Raw genomic sequence first — 25,931 nt, 5'->3', positions numbered from 1 at the left:
GTGCATGTCCATGTGGGTTGAGAAGCGGACTAGTTGTCGATTGTTGTACCCTTTACTCGTAACCAGTGTCTGGATGTATCATGTAACCAAGAAGCTATACGAATAAACCTCCTATAAACTTTTTTTTTTTTTTTTAAACCTGTCTCCAGGTACTCCTTTCACCCAAGAAATGATCATAACTGATATATTATTATTTTTTTTATTATTATTTTGAACTTTACTCAGTTACGACTGAGTTTTGTCAAACTGATATCTTTCAAGAAAGCCATTTCTCAAATAAAATAGTTCCAAAATCCACCAATATTGAATAATCTTCACTTCGTAGTCCTTTTAACCATAAATGTGAAAAATTGTGTACACTCTTAAAAACCTGAGCCGATCACTGCAGTGCAGGACCGATGCTAAGTGAACATGGAACAGATAACCAGCATTCAACATAGGAGGGGATGTGGCCGTGGTGATGACAATCCGATTTATCCAAATTGAGTTTCAGAAAATAGATGTAGGATCCTCAGTGATGCAAGATGGTCTCATTGTTGAAAGACGTCTGCTAGGGGTGGCCAGCAGATAGCTGTGTGTCACTATGTGATCCGCATTCTGGTGAATGGAAATGCCTTCCCCGCCTCCTCTTCCCACGAAAGATTCCATGCCGTTGTTAAGAAACATGGAAGATGCAACCAGGATTAGTCAAAGGAGGCAGTGACTCATAAGGCAGACAATTCAAATAGCTGTAAACTGTTTCAAAATAATCTCTGGCAAAAAAAGGTTCAAGCAGAGGCTTTCCATAACGCCCGAGGGAAAGGTACAACGTTTGACCATCTTGTTGGGATGCAAAGGTATTTATTTTACTGACCTCTGCGCGCAATATGTAGCAATGGGAGTGCATTCTTCCGAGTGATAACTCTGGAGTCCGACCTTTTAAAAGGGGGATTCTTTTTTAGGTTACAGGTGTACACAGGAGGTGGGAGTTGCATGCATTCCAATCTCCATTATGTACTGGTCCCTAATAGCTTCCCCGGGGTTCACTATTATATCGCTATCCACATTCAAGATATATCAGTATTGACGAAGAAATATGGATAACATACAACCCTTTACTGGGGGTCTCATTGGTGAGTCTGGGAAGCGAGAAGTTTGGTTCTCTCACGGAGCTCTTGTAGGCACAGGGAAGCGCCATTGGTGTCTCAAATCTGTGGAATTCACTTCATACGTGGTGAGAAATGTATGCATCTGAGGTGACCTTTGGCTTGTAATTATTGAACCATTAGCATATGGCATGTCCTCAAAATCAAAGCTCCGTCTCACTGCAGCCACGTTCATGCCAGACACGGCTATGGCTGATGTGAAACACAGCTCAGTCTAACTCTAAGATGGCATTGCAAGACACGGATGCTGTCCGGAGGTGGAAGGGAGTGTGAACTAATAGCAACTGAGTTCCACCACTTTTATTGTTTAATGTTACTGGCACTTGTTTTGACAAACATTGTTAACGCTTTCGGGACTGGAGCCTATCTCTTAGTTTTACTTGAACTCCTTTTAAAGCTGATCACTCCATGTGGGCACTTGCTGGGCTGCTAACCATTACAAAAAAAGGCACGCACGCCGTTCTTGAGTGTGAAGAAAAAAATCCCAAACCCTCACAGAAGTTGCAAAGACGGAAGCGCTTGCTTCTTTTGGCCATTACACCTAAAAGGCCGTCTACCCCATCTCTGAATCCCTTTTAAAACATCATTTATTTCACCTGCTCAAAACCTTTAGCTGCCCATTTCACTACTTTCTTTTTGCTACACTTCTAACCCTGCATCAGCACCCGCCGCACTTCTACCTCACCCCTCCTTATTTAATATTATTTTCATGACCCTACTCGCCCCTCATTCACTATAACTGCAGCCTGCTGCACGGAGCCAATACTTGAGGCGTTCTAAAGCTTATCGCCACTCGCTCCATCTTTGTGCTACAAGGCTATCGCTCAGTGTTTCCCATAATGTGCCCCTACTGCCGCTGTGCAATGTCATATTGACACTAGTACTCTGTGGAAGCACAGGCTACACCACTGGATCAGGGATGCTGCTTCTTGCAGGTGTTGCATCTGCTGCTGTCCCCCCCCCACCTGCATGCAGAACCACTATTCTACTGTCAGTATAACCCACAGTGCAGGACCGATGCTCTTTTTACAGTAATGTTTGAAGAGTTGCACTTGAAACTACATTTCTCAGCACCAAAAATTGCTGCTAGGTGTTCTTTTACTTCGTATTTTATTAAGTGTACATGCTTGTTTGACTTTTACCAAAGTAGCAATCACCAGCTGTTCTTCTGGTGTCCAATGGCACTTTGTAAATACTGGCACTTTTAATCATTTGCTTTCATAGAAAATGTGAGTTTTAATGGTTTTTAAAACTTTTTTTAATCTATGTTCTTAATTCTAGGTCTGGTAGATGCACACACTCATCCAGTCTGGTCTGGTGACAGAGTTCATGAATTTGCAATGAAGGTACAATATGGATATTGTAGGCTAAATGAACTGTTACATTTATTTATTAAGTTTCCAATATTTTGTACTGTTATGATATGATGTGGCATTTATAACACGCATGTACACAAGTGTTTCTAGGCGCAACAAGACAAGGAGGGGGAAACAAAGGGAGAACGAAATAACGATTTTACTAGGCCTTGTGTCATTCAGGTTGTGCGTGTGCAGGGAATATGGAAGGGGAGAAGTGCCAGGGGAGAGGGGAAGGGGAGAAGTGCCAGGGGAGAGGGAAAGGGGGAAGTGCAGTTTACCCACAAGTGCAGCCAGCGGGTGGCTCATAAGTGCAGAGAGAAGGGACTGTAGGGTTGCAGATACAGACCCTGAAGTGCTGGGGAGCCCGGAGGCAGTGCAAGGACAACTGGACATGCAGGAGCCTGGGCCCGAGTTCAGAGGGTGACCAGGTGACCAATGTGCAGAGCAGTCCGGTGCAGCAGCAGGGGAGAGGAAGAGAGAAAGTGGAAGAGAAAAGGAAGGTCTTGAGTTGCTTCCGGAACCGGAGGGGGTTCTGCTGAAGTTTGAAAGAGGCAGGGAGGCTGTTCCAGAGGGAGAACTTAGCTGAGGAGATAGATCTGCCCCCAACTCTCTGCTTGGAGAAGCATCTGACCCTCAGAGAGTTGGAGGTGGATGAGCGGAGAGCTGGAGTAGGGAGAGGTTTAGGAGGAGAAAGTTGGAGGTAGAGCGGTCCCAGGCCCCAGAAAGCCTTGTGGACGTTACAGAGGGTTTTGAACTTGATCCTTGCAGCCACGGGGAGCCAGTGAAGAGATTTCAGAGCTGGAGACATCCGATCCCCTGGCTTGAGGTCAAGGACAACTCATAAATTGTAAATGTCGAAGAGTAGAGGCAGGAAGATTTAGAAAGAGGCTGTTGCAATAGTCCAGCCTACAGAGGACCAGAGTTCTGGAGACAGTGAGCATCTGGGTGAAAGTGAGAAATGGAAGAATACCTCTGACGAGATGTTGAAAACAAGCATGCAGTTTGATGTTCATTTCCCATTATTGAAATTGAAAGATATACTACAAGCTATAAACATAAAATGTTCTTTTAATTTATCCAACAACTTATACTTGGCATGTTATTAAATATACAAAGACCTTCAGTTAATGGCCACGTTCATTAACTAATGCAAAGAACAATATGATAGATTTTGCATTGGCCGGAGTATGAAAGTCCTACAATCTTTTGAGTCCTTCCCGCAACAAATGTGGTTTGAGAACCTTTATGGTGCAGTTGTGTTATTATTTTATATTCAGGTATTTGAGTGCAGACCTAGGTTCAGGTAGCAACCAAGCGCTTTACAAGTCAAAGGGGGAAGACGCAGTGAGGGAATCGGATAGCAATGGATCAGGGAACTGGGTGCTAACAATGGGAAGGGGGAGGGGGAGTGATTTGGCAGCAATGATCTGCAAGCAACCAAGAGAGTAAACCAGGAGGAGCAGATCGCCCAGTTTCAGGTTAGAAGGGAAGGGGATGTGACGGTGAGGAGCTATTGCTTGAAGTGTTAAATTACAGGGAGACAAGAGAGACACGGCTATATAAGATAGCAGTTTGAAAACCTTTATTTTAGGATAATGGGTTGGCGTAATGTCTATCTTGCCTTATCTACTTTAGGTATTCCCTTAAATTATGGTTCTAAGGATAGTCTAGTTCCGGAAGTCCCAAAACAAAATCAGTCTGTGTCAAACCTATGCTTGCCCCACTCTTGAAACAAATGTTGTGCTAGGTATGAACAGAAAAATAATGTTCCAAAAAGAAGTATAAAATAAGACTGGATTCAGGTGGCCTTATCGCTGTGTTTAGTGTTGCCAGTTCAAAAATACTCAACTTAGAAATGTCTTGGAGTCTTCTAGGTAAGGATTCTGTAAGTTCAAATCAATTTAGTTCACACAAGTGCTTAGGCCCGCTTGGGATTCCTTCCCCAAGCTTCATCAAACAAACAGTTTCCTTTAGGCCTCTCAGGGTTCCCTGCCCCAAGCTTAGGCCCCTCTGGTTTCAAGATTCACCACAAAGTTCACTTGGTAAAAGGAGTTCACTGTACCTGTTCCTGGTAAGTTCTTTAGGCTTCTCTGGGTTTCCTTTTCATGAACCCAGAAGCCCTCTAGGTCACACTTCTTCAATGGGTCTCTTAGGCTTCCCTCGCCCAAGCTTAGACCCTCGTGGGTACCTCTGTTCAACTGGTTTAATTGTATTTCCTTTAACATAAAAAGTTCAACTCACAAAAGTTCCACTTATTAACATCACATTTCACTTGGCTTTTTTTGGGACACCCTTCCCCACCCTGAACCATGTCCTTTTATCTTTTCCCTTTTATTAGATCATGCAGCTCCTTGTTCAGTTGGGCTCCCCTGATCGTAGTGCCGTTGTTAGACCGCACGGTTGACCCATTACAGGTCACGCAACCAGGTGCCTTGTCCTTAATAGAGTTCTCTATTTTCCTTATAGTGGGGTCTCTACAACCAACCTGGATCAATCTCCCGCCTGGTGGCCACCCCAATGCTTATTCTGGGGTCTCTGTGGACAGCCTGGAGCATTCTCCTGCAAAGTGGCCACTCCACTTATTTTCCAACACTCTGCTTATTCTGGGGTCTCTGCGGCCAGCCTGGATCAATCTCCCGCATGGTGGCCACCCCATTACTTATTCTGGAGTCTCTGCGGCCAGCCTGGATCAATCTCCCACCTGGTGGCCACCCCGATGCTTATTCTGGGGTCTCTGCCGCCAGCCTGGATCAAGCTCCTGCCTAGTGGCCACCCCAAAGCTTTCCAATTTCTTTGTTTGTTGTCAACAATTTTCTATCAGTTTTGGGGATTTTCACACAGAGTCATTCAAAAATGTGTAATCATACACGCAACCACTATGTATCCTTGCAACAAGGGATCAGCACGCCTCCCGGCTCCCTTCTTTGGACTTCTCTTCTTTGCTGGAAACAGGGTTCATTAGCCACGCTTCTCCTGGATGCTTCCTCACACAGACCCTCAGCGTCTCGGCGTCGCTGTTTCTTCTGGCTGGCCCTGGGCAGCAGCGGCTACTCAGCTCTCCTCCCATCTCGCTCTGCTTTACCTGACAAAAACTGGTTAAGGAACAAGAAGGGATACCCTGTTGAACTCAGCCATGCAGCCTCCCTTCTGCTCTCCTAACTGCTGCTCTCTACTCTGCTCTGCTGAGCGCTCCACCTTTTATACACCTGAGCCCTGTCATGAGGTTTCAGGTATGAGTTGTTGGCCTCCCTTCCCTGACTCCAATTAGGCCAATTAATGGCACATGCCTGACTCTTGGGTTTCTTTTTCTTCATCCCAGTGCAAGTGGTAGGTAATAGAGGCAAACAAAGGGGGGGTCTGGGAATCTCTCTACCAGCACGAACACAGCCCAATGACCTGTTCTTGGGTGAATTACCCCTGGGAGAGACTCTACCAAGTCTTTAGCTCACTGTCCTTTTCACAGAGAAGAAATTTCCCCGCATAGCAGCCTTTGTCCTGCCCAGGGGCAGTCCAGCGCCGAAATGCTAGGCAATTCTCCTCTGAACAAGAGTACCATCAGTAACCCCATACACGTGTTTCAGCCTTGTTGGGCATCATCAGTGAGGTGAAACTGTTGCCTCTCTAAGAACAGTGAGCAAGGGGTCCACGTCTGGATTGCCCTGTTAACTTAGGGTGAAACCCAAAGTTAATGTATGCAAACAAAGGGGGGGTCTGGGAATCTCTCTACCAGCACGAACACAGCCCAATGACCTGTTCTTGGGTGAATAACCCCTGTGAGAGACTCTACCAAGTCTTTAGCTCACTGTCCTTTTCACAGAGAAGAAATTTCCCCGCATATCACTTCTTGTGCTTTGTAATGTAATTCTCACGTAGGCTGTGAATCTGCTTCACTCTATTTGGATTATCTTTCCTCACACCCCCTCGTGGGGATGTCTGATCTCTGTTCCCGGAGATGGGCCAAGGTCTCGTTCAGCAATGCTGTGGCTTTTGTTTCTCAACTCCCTTCTTACTCGGTTTCTCCTCAGCACATGGCAGGCTACGCGCTCCTTCTACCCTGTACAGTGAGTTTCTTTAACCCCCCCCTCAGGGGGGGGGGGTTCTTCAGAGTCTCTAGCCCCAGGCGACCTACAGTGCTGTTTCTCCTTGTTCAGTATGTTTCTTGCAACCCCTTGTGGGATCTTCAGAGTTTCAGTCCCAGTGCCAGGTGAGCTATGGGCTTGGTCAGCCCTGTTCTGTGTCAGCCTCACCACCATCCAAACAGTATTCAGCCACATAACTTCTTTCCAGCGGCGGGACTCTATGCTGGAGTCGGATTCTCTGGCCCCTGCGGATCCACGCCCTCAACTCCTTGTTTGCACTGTCTGCTGTTCTGCTTTCCTTCTTTCCGTTCGGGTCTTATGCATCTACATGAAGGGACGCAGGTGCTTCTTTGCACACATCCTGCTTCAGCGGCCCCTGCCTTGTTGGAATCTCTACCTTTATTGAAGCTGCATTATTCCTCACGGTGCTCTTGGTCCACACCCACCACATCCTGTGGTTGGCTTTCGGTTCTTCGTTGGATGGACTGCCAAACCCCTCTGCGTCAGCCTGCTCTCGCGTTCTCCAGCTGATTCTCTCCTCTTTTGCTGGCTTCCTATTAGGATTAAGTTCCTCCCTAGAAAGGAGATGAAGATTCCATTAGTCATCGGTCTTGCTAGGAGGCGGTAACAAGTACACATCAGAACCCCAGCCATTCACTTTAAAGGGGCTCTGTACATTATTCCCATATAACCAACAAACATTGGGTTCTTGAAATGCAAGGGAGGAGGGATTGAACCCTCACCTGGACAGTCTTTGTCCCCCTACGGTAGGGGGCAGTCACTCTCAGTGGGATCCTTCTTGCCCTGACCCCTAAGGAGGGTATTGAGTAGCGGGCTCGCCTCTCTAGTCCCAAAGGGGGACAGGCGGTTCCCCGTTTGGGGAGAAGGGACAAATTCCCTGGATTCATCACATTATGTAATTTTGACAATTTATTGGGGGTAAAATGAAGTTTGTATTATTAAATATTGATCTCTTTTCATATTAGCAGTAACAGTGCCTTGTGTGTAGTTTCTTTATGCTTATCCATGTGTTTATTGATGATTTATATTGTTTGATCACTAATAGTCTTAACCTATTTGTTTACCAAATAGTACTAAATGAATACAAGGAAAGAGAAGCACCAAATACCATTTAGCATTGTCAATTTAGCATTGTGCTAAAATATGAAGCATTTCATGAACACACAGAGGCTTCATCTGTTGAATACATTTGTCTAGAGAAATCTTTGTTGGTGTTTTTATCAAGCCTGATATAGTTTGCTCTTCAGTTCTTACTCTCTTCTCATTCATATATTTCAATGTATTAAGTAGATTTAATTATTCCAAGTGGAGTGGAAGGATTTATGTTTGAAAGATTCAGGTACTCTGACAGTGTGGAATTAATAGAACACACATGACTCTGATGAAAGTTCAAGACTTTTATTGTATCAAAAGGAGGGCTTGGATTTACTGATGGGGCGGACAATTCCAATGGGACAGCTGGGGGGAATAGTATTGTTTGGTATAATTACATGTGTATCCAGGGTTATTTCTACACAGGATCTAATGTCAATGCCCATATTGCTCATTTTGCAGTAGGTCTGAATGCTCAAGTCCCAAATTCCTTAGTCTCAAACAGTTCAGAGAATGGAACATCCATCTTCCTGCTTCAATTCCTTTTAGGTTGCTTCTTGGTCTAGATATTGTTACCTTCTGATCATCTTCCTAGGCTCGTGCAGAGGTATCTGCAACACAGACCTACCAGCAAGTACTTATTCCCCTTATCTTAGGAGATCAACTATGAGCAGGAATTCCCCCCTCCACACTGCCCCCACCCTGGCTACTGGCCGGAATGAAATAGTTCTAGCCCACTAGCCAAGGGTTGTCCGCGTGGGCTTGAGCCCACAATAGGCGCTGACTTTCCTCGTGTCTCTGAATCACAGTAACCTGTTGGTGTCTGGGTTGTAGACCCCAACTAGCTAGCTAGCAACAATTCCCTCCACCTGGCAGCTAATGGCTTCTTCCAGGACCCGAGTTATAGCCCCAAGATTATTTACGACAGGCTTTCTGCAGCTTATCCTGCTGGCTCCCTGGCTCCTGTCTGGAATTGAGCTTTAGCTTTGACATCTTGCGCTCTACGGTGTGCTGTATTCTACTTGACCACTGTCCTTACTCCCCCCACACTTTGGGTCCTTCCGCCTCTTTTTATATTGCTCAGCCCATTCTGAATGTACTAGTATTGCATCATTTTCTTGTATTGTGGCTCTCCCTCATCTCTGTGATCAGTAATTACTTGATTGTCGGTGAGCATGGGGGCCAAGGGCTTTAATACCTCCTCTGATGTTAGTCTGCCATCTTGGAGTCTGGTGGAACCTTCCTGGCACCTGCATGGCTCTACACCTTTCGTTATCCCCGAGCAGCTCTCTTCTCGCTTCTCTTGTATTAATGCGGTTCATCGCTCCCCAATCGCCCGATTGTCTATTGACCATGTTGAGTATTCCCATTAACTATATTGAGTATTCCATTTATCTTGTGAGCCACTTTCAGTCTTTGTCTAGCGCTGAAGTATGTGAAACACCAGTATGAATTAATAAAACCTTCACCATGATATAACCCTTGGTATGCAGCATACAGTGTGATTCCTTGACAAAGGATGTTGGCAGGAGTACAGAGACTTTCAGGGACTTTCCCAATATACTGCCTTCAGGGGTTGTATTGTGGAGCAAACTGCTTCCCCTGAACCTGAGGGTCTCTTGGTCCTTTCCAACCAGCCTCCTACACTTTGCCAGGATATTTATAAATGTGCTTAATTTTTGTAAAGAATTTAGGGTTAGAATATTTTCTAAGTCGTTAAATGACTGTGGCAAAATAATTTCTTGCTGGTATTCTATATGCTATGCCGGGTTCCAATAATTAAAATAATGGTTTGATAAAACAGAATCGTTTTAGGATCATTGTTGTGAAATAAGGACAGCCTTCCTTCAATTTTGGTTGGGTTTGCTTTTTCAAAACAATCTGACATTTGATAATGCCAGATATACTTATTAACAGCTTGTTACAGTTGTGCAGTAAAAATGGTACTCTTGATAGGTAATGCTTGAAAAAGAAACAATGGGCCTCATTCTGACCCTGCCGGTCCGGACACAAGGGTGCCGGTAAGCTTACCGGCACCCTTGTTTCCGGACCAGCATATTACAGGTCTTCCTGCCAGAGCCGCCGTGCCTGTCAGGTCTGACCCTGCCGGGTACAGTGGCCACGTTAGGCAGACCCGTCACGGAAGCACTGGCACGCTTAACAACGGTGCCAGTGCCTCCGTGTACCCATTCCCAAGGAGTCCTATGGGACTCCATAGGAATGTGGAACATTTTACCGGCATCTAGCTCCCGGTCTGCCAGGACTTGTTGTCCCGGTGGCACCGGGAAGCTAGGTGCCGATAACATTTACTAGTCTGGCGGCAACTCGCTGATAGCACCGGCAGGTTTACCGCCGGGCTTATAATGAGGTCCAATGTGTAACAAGAGCATAGATTTTACCACTTTTGGTCTGTCCTGCTTTAATTTAGCCTTTTCATCGATTTACTCAATATAATCCTTCATATTTTTAGGCAATACTTATCCCTAACTATTGTTAAGGTTGTTTTGCATCTATATTAAAGTTAGGATTGTAGAATATGTAGGATGTTTAGCCAGGTTTGCTTTATATGCTGATGTTAGTCAAAAACCATCTAGGATTTCTTCTAAAAAATTGGCCATTCTTCCTGAAACCTTTTTGGAAAATTTGATTTAGGTAATCAGCACAAAGCCAAACTTTATTTGCAAAATGAGTCCTAGTATACTGCCTGTGTAAATATTCACACCAATGTTTCATTTTAAAAAAGGTAACCAGCAAAGGGGAATCGCTGCCTTTTTCCTCTACTAAGGGCAAGTTTCAGGAAAATGTTTAGTACCAAGAATTCTGGCTCTGCGTTTCAATGGTGACGTACTCCGGGATAAGGCCCATTTTTGGCATTATAGTTCATAATGCATAAAATGCTCATCTTATCAAAGCAGTTTTGGCTTTCAGATGTAGTAATGTGTGGTTGCCTGCTGTGCCCAGCTATCTTTGTTGTTGAGTTAAAACAATGAAACGCATCTCAGGCCACACAATTTGCACTAAGCATTGACAAGTGATAATCCAGTCCTGGCAAGTAAGACCTGGTGTGCTTTGTGCATTGGAAGAACTGACAAATGCCATGGGGTGCATGATTATTTTGCCTGCCTAGAAGCTTGCATCTCGACATTTTTCCTTCTGCAACTTTATTCCTTTTAACATAGCATTGTTATTTCAATCCTATCGCCATAAGTAGTCGCCTTTGTAGTGTTCCTGCTTGCTATCAAGATTTAACAAGAAGATTGCCTAAGCAACACGCATTTCTTTTCTTTATTTTAAAAAAATCGTGATATTGGCTTCACTCCAACTCTCGATCTGTCCTGTGTCTCCAATAAATGTAAACCAATCCTTTAAAATGTAAGTCCTCAATAACTTTTTTTTTAAAACCTCCAGCAGTCCATTGGAGCACCACAGCCTTGCTAGATGTTAAAGGATAGTTCCGGGACTTTTTTTTTATTGTCCCTACGGTTCGGCCATGTGTTTTTAAGCATAACTCGGTAGATCGTAGAAAACTTTCCTATGGACCTTACCCGACTTTTCGTCCATTAACGCACTCGAAATCAGCCGCCATTTTCTGATAATCCTATCATTTCCCCCCATCGCCCTGGCTCACCTGCTTTTGCGGCAATAAATCAAATCCCCCGCCCCTGAAACAGACTTTATCAAAACATTCATATTCCCCGCCTCTATCCGTGACGTGACTGAGCTGCGTAGGCAAACGCGCCCAGGCGTCTTCTACGCGACTCCACACAGAACCCGGAAATCAACACAGATGAGCTCACACAACACAGCGCGCCACAATAGGGAATATGAAACTGTACTTTTAAATTAAACCGCAAGATTGTAAATTTGGTAAAGTACATTTATTTGACATCAAATGTTTTGAGAATATTCAGCGATTTGCATTTATATTTGCTCACGTTCCAAAAAGTTCGTTTTGAGGCACGCGATGTTCCTTTGCTGTACACAGGGTCTTAGATCATCTCACAATACAGCGCCACAATTCGGAATATGAAACTGTGGTTTAAAAGCAAACGGCAAGATTGTACATTTGGCATAGTACATTTAATTTGACATCAAATGTTTTGAGAATATTCAGCGATTTGCATTTTTATTTGCTCTCGATCCAAAATAGTTCGTCTTGAGGCAAGCGATGTTCGTGTGCAGTACACAGGGTGTTGGTTTACGATAAAATAAGCTCTTCGGTCGCACTGATAATCGCATGGCTGTCCCAACAACGAGGCACTAGGCCACCACAACGGTCTGTATGTTGCATCTAGCCGTTAGTACCGCGTAAGGGCATACTTGTACTTGGCGATCGTCCCATAAAATGGTCAGGGTGGTAACGTTGTTCACGCGGAGAAGCAACTGGCGGTTAAAAAAAGCCATCCGCCGGTGTCTGGTACTCGTGACACATACAATAATGAACGATGTACCTGTTTCAAAAACATAAAAAATGAAATTAGTCTCACCATCAGATCTTTATTAAAATTATTCATTTTATATATTAGGTCGGGAAATTATTTCATAGCTAGGACAGTGCAACTGGGTATTATATGTCAAGGGGGGGCTGTAGGATACTGAGACAGTCCCCCAGTGCAGGGGTTGACAGGGAGGCAGTGCAGGTGGAGAGTGGAAGGGCCCAGGACCGAGGTCGCAGACAGTGGACCAGTTGTAGCAGGGGAGAGGGAGAGAGAAAGCAGAAGCAAAGAGGAAGGTTTTGAGGTGCTTCCGTAAAAGGAGATGGTTCTCCTCAAGATAGTGCGCGGTACAAAACAATATGCCACATAGAACGAACAAGTTTAAATTGCGGTATAAACTCATCTAAAGAGTTACTTACATTATATTTGCATTTTCCATTGTGTCTGTGCGTAGGGCAGCCCCGAAATACCACGCCTTCTATGCCGACGTTATTTCTTCTAATGAACGAACATTAAATGGCTATCGTTTCTGAAATTTTATTCATTATCGTTTCTTACGTTATTGCACCACACCCCCAAAAAGAAGTCTTTCGGGATGGTCCCGGCCTGTCAAGGTCAAATAACAATAGAACCTTATACTGAGTCGTGGGCCATTCCGGCACCCGAGCAAAAAATCAAAGCAGCTGACCTTCACTTTGAACGAGCACACATTCCTAGTTAGCTACATTCAGTTGAAGGCCATCTCACAGGACTTGAAATTTAAACTCCATCTTTGCATTTTGTCTGCGTGCTTTGCAGCCCCAGAGAACCATAAATACGGAGACGTTCTATATTTTTTGAAAAATGATTTATATTACTGTTTGGTTTAATTTAATGCGCAAATGAACAAGGTTGGATAGACACATTGCATGTACACTGAGCAATCACTATTATTTACACAATACATAGCTACACATATTCAATGGGCCTGCGACATGAGGAGACTCCAGAGCAAAGTCACAGGTGACACCCGGGTGGTTCGCACTACTGCACGGTGAAGGGAATGGCAAGGGTGGAGAGACACATTGCATGTACACTGAGCAATCACTTTTATTTACACATTACATAGATACACATATTCAATGGGCCTGCGACATGAGGAGACTCGAGAGAACAGACAATCAAATTACAATCATTTAAACCGTGATGTGTATTTCTCAATGAGCTCTTCTTTAGGTGGACATGGAACAGAGGCAATGTTGGGTGGCAATGCAGTTGTCCCCTGCACAGGTTCGTTCACAACTCCCTGTATGTGCCTATCTAGGACATCAACAATAAGTCTCTCAATAAACTCATATTGCATATCCTCAAACACTGGTTTGATCACCCATTGTTTACTTCTTTTAGTGAAGGCCTTATTGTAGCGAAGCGTCCCTAAAGTTCCGGTCGTCCTACTTTGTTGACGGCCAACATTATGGTTATGTGCCAAGACCGCTAGAAGAGTTCGATTTATCATGCCCTCCATGCCAAAATGCAATCGTTTTGGCCTGTACTTTAGGCACATATTGTGGAACACCTCCAAATCTCCTGTGTGGCAGAATTCCGTGAGTCCCCTCAAATCTCTTGTTATAGTTTTATCAAATACAATCTTTTCAATGGCTTTGTGAGTGGGTGATGAAGGAATCAACCACTTCTTCTTCCGTGCCTCCTCTGTGGACAAATGGCCATGTTCACAATTGTGGAAATGTTGGTTTGTGTTCCAACGGTGAACGTTGGTACAGTGTAGCATTACTGAGCGCCATTTTTCCAGTAGAATTTCCAACGACCCTCCACATGTTTTTGAGCTCCACCAAAGATGGTTGCTGATTGACTTGGACCACTGTGAAATACCTTGCATATCTTTTTTTTTACCGGCAGCCGACATTTTTTTATTGATTGTTTTTGCAAGATGCCAAACGTCAAATTGGTGATTTATATTTTTGTACTCTTCTCTCATTGTCTTGGCAATTGAAACGTGTCTGTCCGTGGCTATCAGGTCGATCACCATTCCCCGCGATTGTAGTTCTTGCAATGATGCTACAAAACCAACTTTCTCCATGGCCACTGAGGATGTACTTTGTGACACCTGCACGACCACCGAACTCACAATTTTCTTACTTTCCATGTCCTGAAAGTGGTAGGTGCATTACTTGGCTGAAAATCCTGGGCTGTCGCACTGTCCATCACCGGCTAGCCTGAACCGTTTGCCCGCGAATGTACTATCAATAGACATTTTTTCCATTCTCCAAGCTTCGCTAATGGCTGGAAATAGATAATCGGTTTGGTATTTGTAGAACTGAGTTTTCGCAATGAAATGGATTCCCACAAACTGAAAGAAAGACTCTAACTTTTTAAAACTTGAACCACTAAAAAGTGCAGCCGCTGCACAAAGTAGATTGCCTGCTGGCAGTTGCCCCAGCATGGGTTGTGCAGACCATGAGAAAGGATGATATTTTGTACAGGTGGCATGTATTTTAAGGTTAGTGCCTCGAATTGCATGAGTCACGTTAATCAATGGCTCCCCACATACTTCCCCACCAACCGAATGCCCACATTTCATCCTAATAATGATATCAATCAAACAACTATCGAATACAATGAATTTGGCCTCTTTCCTTATACTGTCACTCTGCATCCCAGCTGGTTCGGCCTGTAAAGTTGAGGACATGTCACTCACATGAAAGGTAGAATCTCTGATATCGTCTTCCGCTATGTTCAGTGATATTGATGGCGTTTCATTGTCGTCCATTTCATTCTCTTCCATTGCAACATCTGTTCCTTCTCCGGCGATGGGAGAATACAACAATTTCTTCAACTTTCTCGCGGTCTTAGTTTTTGCGGGTGTGGATTCTGTGAATTGATCTCCGACTGCATCCGAACTACCAGGAGGACATTCACTATCAATGGCTGGTGGTGGTATAGCTCCGTTGTCAATCACTTCATATTCTTCCCATTGGCACGATGCATCTCCAGTCTCAAGTCCCTGCCAAAAGGTTTGACAAGCAACATCTCTCGTTCGCTTCACTGTCTGTGTAGATCTAGTTCGTACACCCACTCGCAACTAGAGGACAGATTGGAAAAGGGATGTTCAGTTTAAACACAACTTACAGTATTGAACTATTAACAGTGAAAAACAGCATAATATAGTGACCAGGACACTAACCTTCTTTTGCTTTCTTTTCTTTGAAACTTTCTTGCCTCGAACTTCAACATCAGGACGCTGTTGCTCCGACTCGTGTGTGCATGTCTCCACTTCCTCTTGCGCTGCAACGACTATATTTTCATGATAAGCACATCCATCACGCACTGACGCTCCATCGACTCCCTGAAACCTAGAACTTTCATTAGTATGTACAATAATATCGAAAACACAAAATGTACTTGGGGACCAATACCCACGTACATCTCAATAGCAAAACACGAATGAACGCTTTGTGTAGAACATTCAAACGACAATTATTCACGCATAGTTGATCTAGTTAGATGGAACTGTCGAGATCCATACTTCGGGCTCCTCATAGACTTCCATTGATGATATTATTGAAGATGATGCTTCAGTAACTCCCTGAAACACAGTAATTGCATTAGTATGGTTTTCTATTTTGTTAAAAAGAACATAAACTTTGTGCAGGCGTCAACGGCTCATCTAAATAGACCTGCACAAATGATCAGTTGTCTAAAATAAATAATGGATATGTAAATATGATTCGATTTGCTCGATCGTTGGAAGTGTCACCACCCAGAGATCTGCATCAACTACTAGGGGTGATGTTCTTGTAGAAGAAGCTCCGTCATCTCCCTGAAACATAGTACTTGCGTTAATAAAGAAGGAAGTATAGCGGATGTAATCACGTCATATGATTTCGCTTGATCGAACTGTCAGTATCCATACCTCGAAATGCATAAGAACATCAAGGGACGATGTAACTGCGGTGCACACTTCTGCAAGCTGTTGCGCCGACCCGTAACTGCATGCTCCCGCTTCTTCTTGGACTAATGCTCCATCGACTCCCTGAAACATAGGACTTTCGTTAGTAATGAACACAATATTGAAAAAAGAAGAGACATAGGAGGGCGACGACAGAAGGACATATCAATGGCTAAAAACGAAAGAAACATTGTGTGTAACAATCACGCTACAAGAATGCAAGATCAGATGATCTCCATCGATGGAACTGTCCGGAAACGTACCTCGAGCATCTGAGTGACATCAACGGTAGTCGTCAATACGTTGGACTCCTCAGCATCTCCCTGAAAGACAGTACTTGCATTATTTTGGATAACAATAATTATAACTGAAAACAAAGACTAGAGGACGAGTACAAGGGTGTACCATTAGGTAAAATAATTACACGATAAATTAAAACTATTGATTTACATGCCTAAAACAAGTCAGTGGCAGAATAGCCAAGTAAGATTACCCGATAGGTGCTTGAAGTGGCTGATGACTGCAATAACGACACGGATGGAGAATCTTCCGCCTTCATATTGAGTGGATACATAAATGGGGAAATTATTGTTAGCTAATGCTACACACTACCGCAAGGCCGAGAGATAAATACGTAAACTTGACTCACCAGTGGAGGGATGTGGACGAATAGAGTGGGAATAGCGGTTGAGAGCAATTTTCGCCTCGCTCGCGGTGTGTTCTTCTTTATTAGCAATGATGTGGAGTACATGTCAGAGGTAAAGGGCCTGCTGCAGATGCGGTATCGATCACCCCTCTTGTCCGCAAAGACTTCTAGGACTCTACTTTCAAGCTCAGACGGTGGATATCCGCAATATCGGACCCATTCTCGTATCTGATCTATTGTCTTAGGGAAAACATGCATTATAGTACCTTCAGATTTATTATGGGTCTTCGAAGGGCAACCGCCAATGGAACAGGCAGGCATTGTGGAAAGTTCTGAAAAGTAAAGATCAACAATTCTCTATGAATACCAATGTAAACTCAGAACATGTGACTAGTTCCTTGCATGTACTGTCTTGAACGAAAAGAAATTGGACGCAAAATGATTATGGTACATGGCCTTACCTTGACGAACAAACAGTTAGATGCAGGGATCAGAGTAGTTTCTTGTCGTAGAACAGGGAGCAGTTCACAGGTTGCAAACTGAGGAGTTTCCTCGAAGTGTTCACGGAAGTTCACAGAGACGAAGAGCAGGTAACCAGCACCTTCACGGGTTGACTAGCAAAGCGCAATGAAGTGCTCATTAGAAATATGAAGTGGGTTATAAAGAATTCGAAACAGGGGTGTGTTTGTGAATGAATGACGTGTATATGTCGTGGCATTATGCGGTTTGCAGGGGGCCGTCCAGCGTGAGGGGGGATGCTTGGCAGGAGACACGGGGTCTGGAGGTAGACATGGGAACAACAACCCATGCTCTATAGACCACTTTGAAGTGTACATGGTCTTTGGCACCTCTTGGCCTTTATCGATCCCTGACAGCTCCACTTGGCAGCGCAAGTACCCCGGTGCGAACTGCCTTTGATAGGGCGGGGGGTGGATTGGGGCGGTGGTCGTGCAGACAAGACACAGGAAGACTCGTGAATGGAGACACACTTATGTGGATTGCAGGGGGCCGTCCAGCGTGAGGGGGGATGCTTGGCAGGAGACACGGGGTCTGGAGGTAGACATGGGAACAACAACCCATGCTCTATAGACCACTTTGAAGTGTACATGGTCTTTGGCACCTCTTGGCCTTTATCGCTCCCTGACAGCTCCACTTGGCAGCGCAAGTACCCCGGTGCGAACTGCCTTTGATAGGGCGGGGGGTGGATTGGGGCGGTGGTCGTGCAGACAAGACACAGGAAGACTCGTGAATGGAGACACACTTATGTGGATTGCAGGGGGCCGTCCAGCGTGAGGGGGGATGCTTGGCAGGAGACACGGGGTCTGGAGGTAGACATGGGAACAACAACCCATGCTCTATAGACCACTTTGAAGTGTACATGGTCTTTGGCACCTCTTGGCCTTTATCGCTCCCTGACAGCTCCACTTGCCAGCGCAAGTACCCCGGTGCGAACTGCCTTTGATAGGGCGGGGGGGGGTGGATTGGGGCGGTGGTCGTGCAGACAAGACTCGTTTGCCGCAGGGCCTCACCAAGGAGAGGCCATCTCACTGGATGTAAGAGGCAGGCTGAAGGATCTAGTACATGGAAGGCAGGGGGGTGAGTTTATAAATACCTCAGCCTCCCAGGAGAATATATGGGTGCAGTTCACCCTGGAGACCCTGGATGCCTAGGCAGTTAGTCAGCTGCAGGCTGGCCTGTGGTGGCAAGGCGGCACGGGCCAGAGGGGGTCATCTCTGTACCCGGTTCCCAAAAGGATGATTTATTACGATCAACCATATTGATTATTTACCTATAACCATGTTTTGTATCAATAAAATCCAACGGCCTTCCTTTTATTGCCAACGCTTGAACAAAGTGGTGTGGTAAGTATTTTTGGGGGAGGAGGCAAGGCCGGGAGGCTTGATGCCAACCCGCAAAATAACATATGTATGTCTGCTGCATATGGGTTCAACGGTTATGTGGATTGAAGGTGGGCGGCCAGCGTGAGGGAGGATGCTGGCCGGAGACATGTGGTGTGACAAGACAAGGCACAGGAAGACTATTCAATGGAGACACACTAGATTCATTTAAAAAATCAAAACAACCATTGTTAAAATATATGTTGGGTTTTATTTTAGATCTTAATTTCAATTGAACATAAATAATAAACATTACAAATTGTAAAGTTCCGGTTGCAGCACATCCAGGGAAAATCCGCGGTATTGTCCACTGTCGCTGGGGAAATGTTGTCTAATGGCAAGTACCGCACAGGCAGGTATTACTCTCCGAACGCGGTGTTCGAGCCTCCCGTGAAGCCACCAAGTGAAGCAACGATAGGCCACCAGCCTGTACCACCTGTGAAAATGAAAGATGCAAACTGTATTAAAATGACAAAACTTTCTTATCACTGTCGATTCAGGTAAAAAATGTCATTCTGCTTTGAAAAAAATTCTATCTAGAAAATGCACAATATGGAACCAATTTACATGCATTCGAATGATATGTAGATGTAATTTTATATGTGGGAGACGACCATGACATAGTAGTGGCATCACTGACATCAAAACCAGAGTATACTTACTCGTTACTCGGATTACGCGGACGAACAGTGCCGCGAAGTTCGTGCATAAGCACCATCATCATCCTCAACACGGTCCGTGAGAGGCAGGCTTCCCTGAACTCTGGCAGCTCGGTGATGCATTGCGGACTTGGCTCGCCTTCCGAAATGTAGGCCAAGCACCCGGAATTTTCACGGCAGCAGCAGTTCTCCTCCTCAGTTGGCATTAGCTCGCACCGATTGCACGTGCACCAGGTGGAGACGCCGTCCATGGGACATGGTCCAGGCTCTTCATCCGTTGACTGGACCTCCCAACTGCCGTCCGAATCCCCATCGTTTTCGCGTGCTTGCCTTTCCAGTAGTTCTTCCTCGGTGTACTCGGGCTCGTACATATACGGCATTATTGTAGCCATTGTGTGGTAAAGAAAGTAAAATAATTTACAGAGATGGTACAGGTGTTCACAAGGCCTAGAAGCGGCGAAGGTAGCTGACCAGAGCACAGAAACGAGTCACAGAATACTCAAAGTAACACACAGAGAGTAATGGAATCGAAAATCTGCTGCTGTGTGTTGTGAAACGGTGTGTTTATACTTATTGAGGAAAGAGGCGTCCTGCCATTTCCATGGCGACACTTCATTAGCTGAGGCGCAGCGATTGTTGATACGAAACGTGCTTTGGCGTTGGGAAATGGGCGGTACGCGTCTGCTGATGTCTGTTTCAGGGGCGGGGGATTTGATTTAGTGCCGCAAAAGCAGGTGAGCCAGGCGATGGGGGGAAATGATAGGATTATCAGAAAATGGCGGCTGATTTCGAGTGCGTTAATGGACGAAAAGTCGGGTAAGGTCCATAGGAAAGTTTTCTACGATCTACCGAGTTATGCTTAAAAACACATGGCCGAACCGTAGGGACAATAAAAAAAAAGTCCCGGAACTATCCTTTAATCTGTGAGCATCAGCCTCCATTTATTTAACCATTGTTTGTTTTACTAGCCAGCAGGTTTTGTTCTGCTCATTTTGTATAATGTTCTTCCGTATCTAGCAAAAATGATTTATTTCTGGAGCTAGTCGAATATAGATTTTGTTTCATGCTTCACTTGATTGTAGCCATGTAATCTAAATGTTTTATCACTAGATTCCTACAGGTTTTATTTCTTTTTTTTCCTCTCCGATTTTTGCATGTTTGTCCTTTTATGCATTTATGTTCCATTCTGTTTTAAAAAAAATGCTTGTTATAATCCTGATGTTTCACGAAATACCCGAGTTGTAGTCTGAAGTCTTTTATTTTTTCTTTTAGATCTTTTTGAATCGGTTTTCCTATGATTACTGGGTTGTTTTCCTGATCATTTACGTTGGACTTGCCCCATCACAGATAATCTGCTTTTATTGCGTCCCACTGTATGGCGCAGTTAGGAGAGGCTTATTTGCTTTCAGAATAGCACTGGGGTTTGGAATACGCATTGTTTTGGGACATCAGTGGTCCATCTGAAGTCCAAATTGCTGAAACAACAAACTACTGTTGGGTGTCATTTTAGTGGCTAGTGTCCGATCAATCCTCAAATATGATCTGTGTCTGTGAGTAAAACAAATATTTCAGGTGGGATTAATTTCAAATGCTTTTTCTCTGTGTTTTAGGCCTTTTGAAATTATTCCATCTTTTGCTTTAATGGTCCGTCTTGCTTTTTTTTGGTAATCATACAATCCAACAATTAATCAATAGAGCTATTATAGTCTCCTCACAAATAAGGCACCAGACTTTCTCAATTCTGCTACAGTGTTATACAAACAGTAGCCCCAATCCTGATTTCGAATTTATTACCTTTTTGTAAACATTTGGTTAATGAGTCCAATTCTATTAATAGACATTACCCTTTTATACTTATTTGATCTGAAAATGTCTGGTATGCTGAATATTTTAGTGCTTACACAGTCTGGATAATGTTGTTGGGTCCCTCTGGTGTGTAAACCATTTTCCTACTGAGTAGGTGAGTCTCCTGCAATACAATATTATGGTTTTGCAAGTATTAACACATTGTCATCCTTTTAATTAATAGGTAGTTGATGTTCCATGAGATGTATTTAAAATTGACTTGTTTCAGTTTTTTAAATTTACCTTTGATTCCCCTGGCTGTTTGATAGGTTTCTCCAGTGTTTCTGCTTTATTGTTTTTGTTTAACTTTGTCCCACTCGCCAACCCTCCGTTTAGTACTACCTTCCCCACTTGGGCTGCCTGATTCTGCAGCCTGTGTGCTCTTGTACTAATCTCCTTTCACCTTCTGCTTGTGTTTTTATCTGCACTTTTGTATTTCATTATAATTGGTTCATTCTTTTTTTTCTTCATCTCTCACCTTATATGTGTTTTTATTATGAGCCTTTTTCTTCTGGTTGTTGCATTCTACTTAGATTAATTGTTCTCCTCAGCAATACCCCTGTGGCCTCTGCAGCTTCTACCATATTAAAGTGCTATTCTTTTATTTCTTAAGAATGTTAAGTCGGGGGGCTCTTGTGAGGAGTTGGTTGCACCCAGTGATTAGAATTTTGTTATACATGTCCTCAATGGCCTCCTTCTCTCTGAAGTGCTAGTGCTAGTATATGGATGCCCAACAAGGTTTGTTGTTTAGATTCTTTGCTTAGGTGCTAGTTCCCAAAGTACATCCAGATTGTTCATGTTTTGCGGTTCATTAGGACTTTGTCTTAAAAGAACTATGTGGCTTCTCTATGGTGTATTCCATCCCAAGTAAAGCTTTATTTAAGTCTGTGTGTGTGTGTGTGTGTGGGGACCTAAACCCAAGTCCCCACATGGTAATGACTTAAAACAACTTAAAAGATATCTGTGCCAATTTTTAGAACTTTTTTTAAAAAAATGCTTTGTGGGGACCTGTGTTTATTTTGGTGTGTTGATTTTTTACTCAGCTCTGCCCCCGCAGGCTGGGTGTGGTATTGCAGTCATCAACACGCGGACAGGAATTTAAACACACTTGATAAATCAGATGCCCTACATGCTTAGGCAGCAGACAGCAGATTCATGGGAACCATTTATACACAAATTCAATTGTGTTTTAAATGGCCTGAACTCTGCGTTTAAATGTAAAATAATGAAATTAAGCTGTTTTTTGTATGTTTACAGAATTGGATATAATTGATACGCAACATAAGGCTTCCCTCATTGCACAACACACTTCCAGATTTATTTTAAGCATTGGCTACTTTTGTAACAAACCAATCACAATGTGACTTACTTTACTTCCTTATTTTTCTGTGATTTTGTTGAAGTCCCCATAGGGGTGGTGTGTGATAATGTTATGTTATGTTAACGGTACTTATATAGCGCACCGTCACCAACAGAATTGGTCCCCAGGCGCTCTGGAGGATCTGTAAATGGGAAGGTGGGATGGGTTAGTAAGGTGAAGAGGGCGTAGGATAGTGAGAGGAGTGGTGTACTGTTGGCAGCTTCAACTCGGTAGACACCGGGTGCTGAGCTTTGGTGCGAGTATTGGATCGGTGTCAGTCCGCCTGTGCTGTTGGTGCGGCTTATGTGTTGTTGCAGTGTGGTGAAGTGCGTGCAGCTGGTTGTGCGAGAGATGGTTGTGTGAGTTTTTTAAGTATGCAGACAGTTAGAGTTTATATTGGTTAGTGGGTTATGTGGCATTTAACATGCAAGCATTCGCAGTTCTGTCTAAGTGTAGCACGTGCTGACCTACACAATTCAGTCTGAGTGTGGCACTCACCAACCCTCACAATACCATCTAGATACCACACAGACCAATGTTCATAATTCTATCCAAGTGCGGGACATGCCAACATTCTCAATTCCTTTTAAGTGTAGTGCTTGGCAATCTTCATAATTCCATCTAGGTGTGGCACTCGCTAACATTCACAATCCTGTCTAGATACAGCGCAGGCTAATGTTCTCAACTCTAAGTGTGGCACATGCTAACATTCACTGTGTTGCTACCCAATCCAGGGTATTACCCAGAATATCTGTGGGAACCTTAATTAGTTGCTCAAAGGCCATGCTGTCAAATGTCTTTTCCAGATTACTCTGCATTGCGTTATTTAGGGTGAATTGATATTGAATTCCACACTGTGAAGACAACACATTATGTCCACTGATGTCATCTTGTCTATAGTCTGATATGTGAATTAATTGAATGTTGGCATCACATTTTGTCTGATTATACAAACATATTCACAGGGTTAATGTTTAATTGATACTAATTTGGTTTCATTACAAGTTCATCTCTAAGGGTCAAAGTGGCAGTACAGTTGATATAAGGGTTATTGAAAATGGAAGCTAAATCCTCTGGTGCAATTAACCCTGAAGAAATTAGCACTGGAGGAATAAGCAATGAAAACCAGTGATAATTCCCCCGGGGCTAAATCCTCCAGTGGAATTAGAGCTGGAAATAAAAATGCTAATTCCATCCTATCTTCAGGTTAAAATACTGAACGAAACACTGCCAAAAATAGTGGCCGATTTAACCAAAAATACCCAAAAGGCGAAGGAAAATGCATTCAGGTGATGCAAATGAAGCCACAGATGCACCCAATTGGCCATACAAAGGTATGTGAATATGAATGTAATGATGCTGAAGTCCCCATAGAGCCGATATGATAGTACTGAGTCCACCAAAAGGATGGTGTGTGGTCATGTTCAGGTCCCCACTGGGATGTTGTTTGATGACATAGAGGTCCTCACAGGGATGGTGTGTCATGGCATATTGGGCCCCATAAGAATAGTTTGTAATTATGCTCAAGGTCTCAGTAGAGATGGAATGCAATGATATTGAATCCTCCAACTGGATGGTGTGTGCTGATGTTGAGGTCCCCACAGGGTTGATGTGTGATGATATTTAAGTCCTCACATGCATGGTGTGTGCTGATGGTGAGGTTTCCACAGGGTTGATTTGTGATGATATTTAAGTCCTCACATGGATGGTGTGTGCTGATGGTGAGGTCCCCACAGGGATGATGTGTGATGATATTGAAGTCCTCACATGGATGGTGTGTGCTGATGTTGAGGTCCCCACATGGATGATATGTGATGATATTGAAGTCCTCACATGGATGCTAGGGAGAATTCTCTGTAGAGGCTAATTTCCCGAACCTAGTGAGTCCCCCAGCAGCTTTGATGGATTTTTGGGGTTTATTTTTTTCTCCTACCAAGAATGACTCTTTTCCTCACACTCTTGGACATGATTTGAGGTGTTCCTTTGACTATCTATGTGTTTGATGGGCTATGGGGGTCTTTCACCCCATAGGGTTTCATGTGTTTTCTATGTGTGTTACAAAGCACCCTCCGTGCAGTAACACAGGGATGTCGTAGTGGCTCCCAAACATAGACTTCATACCCTGGGACTGACTACGGTCTCCCAGGGCATGTAAAGTGACCATTGGCTTTACTAGTCCCAAATTATTAACAGAACCAGTACAACCCATCCTATTGTGGATGTACTGGTAGGGGCAATTCGATTGCCCCTGGGTCTGTTGTTCGAGGGGGCACTGTCCCGTCCCCCCTGAGCGAGTTTTGGCTGGTGGCAGTGGATACTACTTTTTATATTCGACCGCAAATATATTCCTATGGGATTTTCCCATTGTTCGAGGCTAATACTTTTTCAACATAGCCTCAGACATACCGCCAGTTTATTAAATTAATATTCACCGGTTGGTATTTTCTGCCAGAACTCGGTTCTAAAATGGCGATGGTGTTCGCCTCTGTAATTGTAACCCAAGGTTGAGCCCTTTGTTCCACTTTTGGCGGGCTTCTGCACAGAAGCCCTCCAAAGTGGTGCCACTCTGTCTGGGGGTGTGGGAGGGGGTTTAGGCACCCTGGACTGAGTTGCCTCGACAACTCAAGTCGCACTCTTGTGTGCTCACCACTTAGCATGTTTGATTGACAGCTAGGCTGTGTGAATCGGGGTATTGGTGCATAAAAGCAGGGCCTTTGGGGACTGGAACTTCAGAAGTCGCTACAGGACCTAAGAATCCGAAGAGGGAGAAGCTGAGCCGACCTGCAACGACAACACCACCGGTGGAGCCCTGCTGAACCGACTCGCCACTTCGCAACGACAGAGGAGATCTCCCTGCTGGAGAGTCTTCTTCCCTTGACTGGTGGGAACAACCAGTTTTGCCTTTCTTTTCGTCACCCCCGACGTCGTGTGGTCGAATTGCCCGTGCCAAGCACCCCGGCAACCGGATAGCCACACTTACCACGGGACCGCGAACAAAAGGTGGTGCCTTGTGACCGAGAACTCCGCGGCTGGTTTCTTCCCTGGCAGTGCAACGAACTTCAGCTTTCCTCCACGGCGATCTTTTCTTCCTCCAGGCAAAGCCCTGACTTGCATCCGCTGCCAGAAACAACTGCCCCCGCTGGAGCTGTCTCCCCACTTTAAAGGTACTGTGTCCGCCTGACTTCCCTTGTAACGGTTAGAGTGGGGTGTCCCGTAAATCCTCACCTTTCCACTGGGTCGTCCTCCAGACCTTCTTAAACTTTCTTTTCGAAACTGGTCTAACCGTTCTGTGACATTTTTCTACAAAGACTGGAAGTGCTTTTCCACTGTGATGTTTGAGACATTCAGCCTTGCTCTCTCCAAGAGTGGGCCTGGCCCTTGACTTTGTGTGCTATACAGTAGATTTTGCCTGCCTGACTTGCATTTGTCTCTTAAAAGTGTTGGTA

The 25,931-nt window shown here is 44.4% G+C and overlaps 1 protein-coding gene across 1 annotated transcript in view; it reads left to right on the top strand.

Moving 5' to 3' along the window:
* The window catches only part of LOC138491429 (probable imidazolonepropionase), a 182,859-nt gene that overhangs the window by 51,955 nt on the left and 104,973 nt on the right, over positions 1-25,931 (top strand). Inside the window, exon 3 of the mRNA XM_069617948.1 lies at positions 2,427-2,491. Coding sequence (XP_069474049.1) covers positions 2,427-2,491 — 65 coding nt within the window. The remainder of the gene's footprint in view (positions 1-2,426; positions 2,492-25,931) is intronic.

The sequence above is a fragment of the Ambystoma mexicanum genome, chromosome 10, assembly GCF_040938575.1.
Source record: "Ambystoma mexicanum isolate Mex_15411 chromosome 10, UKY_AmexF1_1, whole genome shotgun sequence".
Classification (NCBI taxonomy): Eukaryota; Metazoa; Chordata; class Amphibia; order Caudata; family Ambystomatidae; genus Ambystoma; species Ambystoma mexicanum.
The sequence above is the reverse complement of the archived record's forward strand: the minus strand, read 5'-3'. Positions and strand labels throughout refer to the sequence as shown.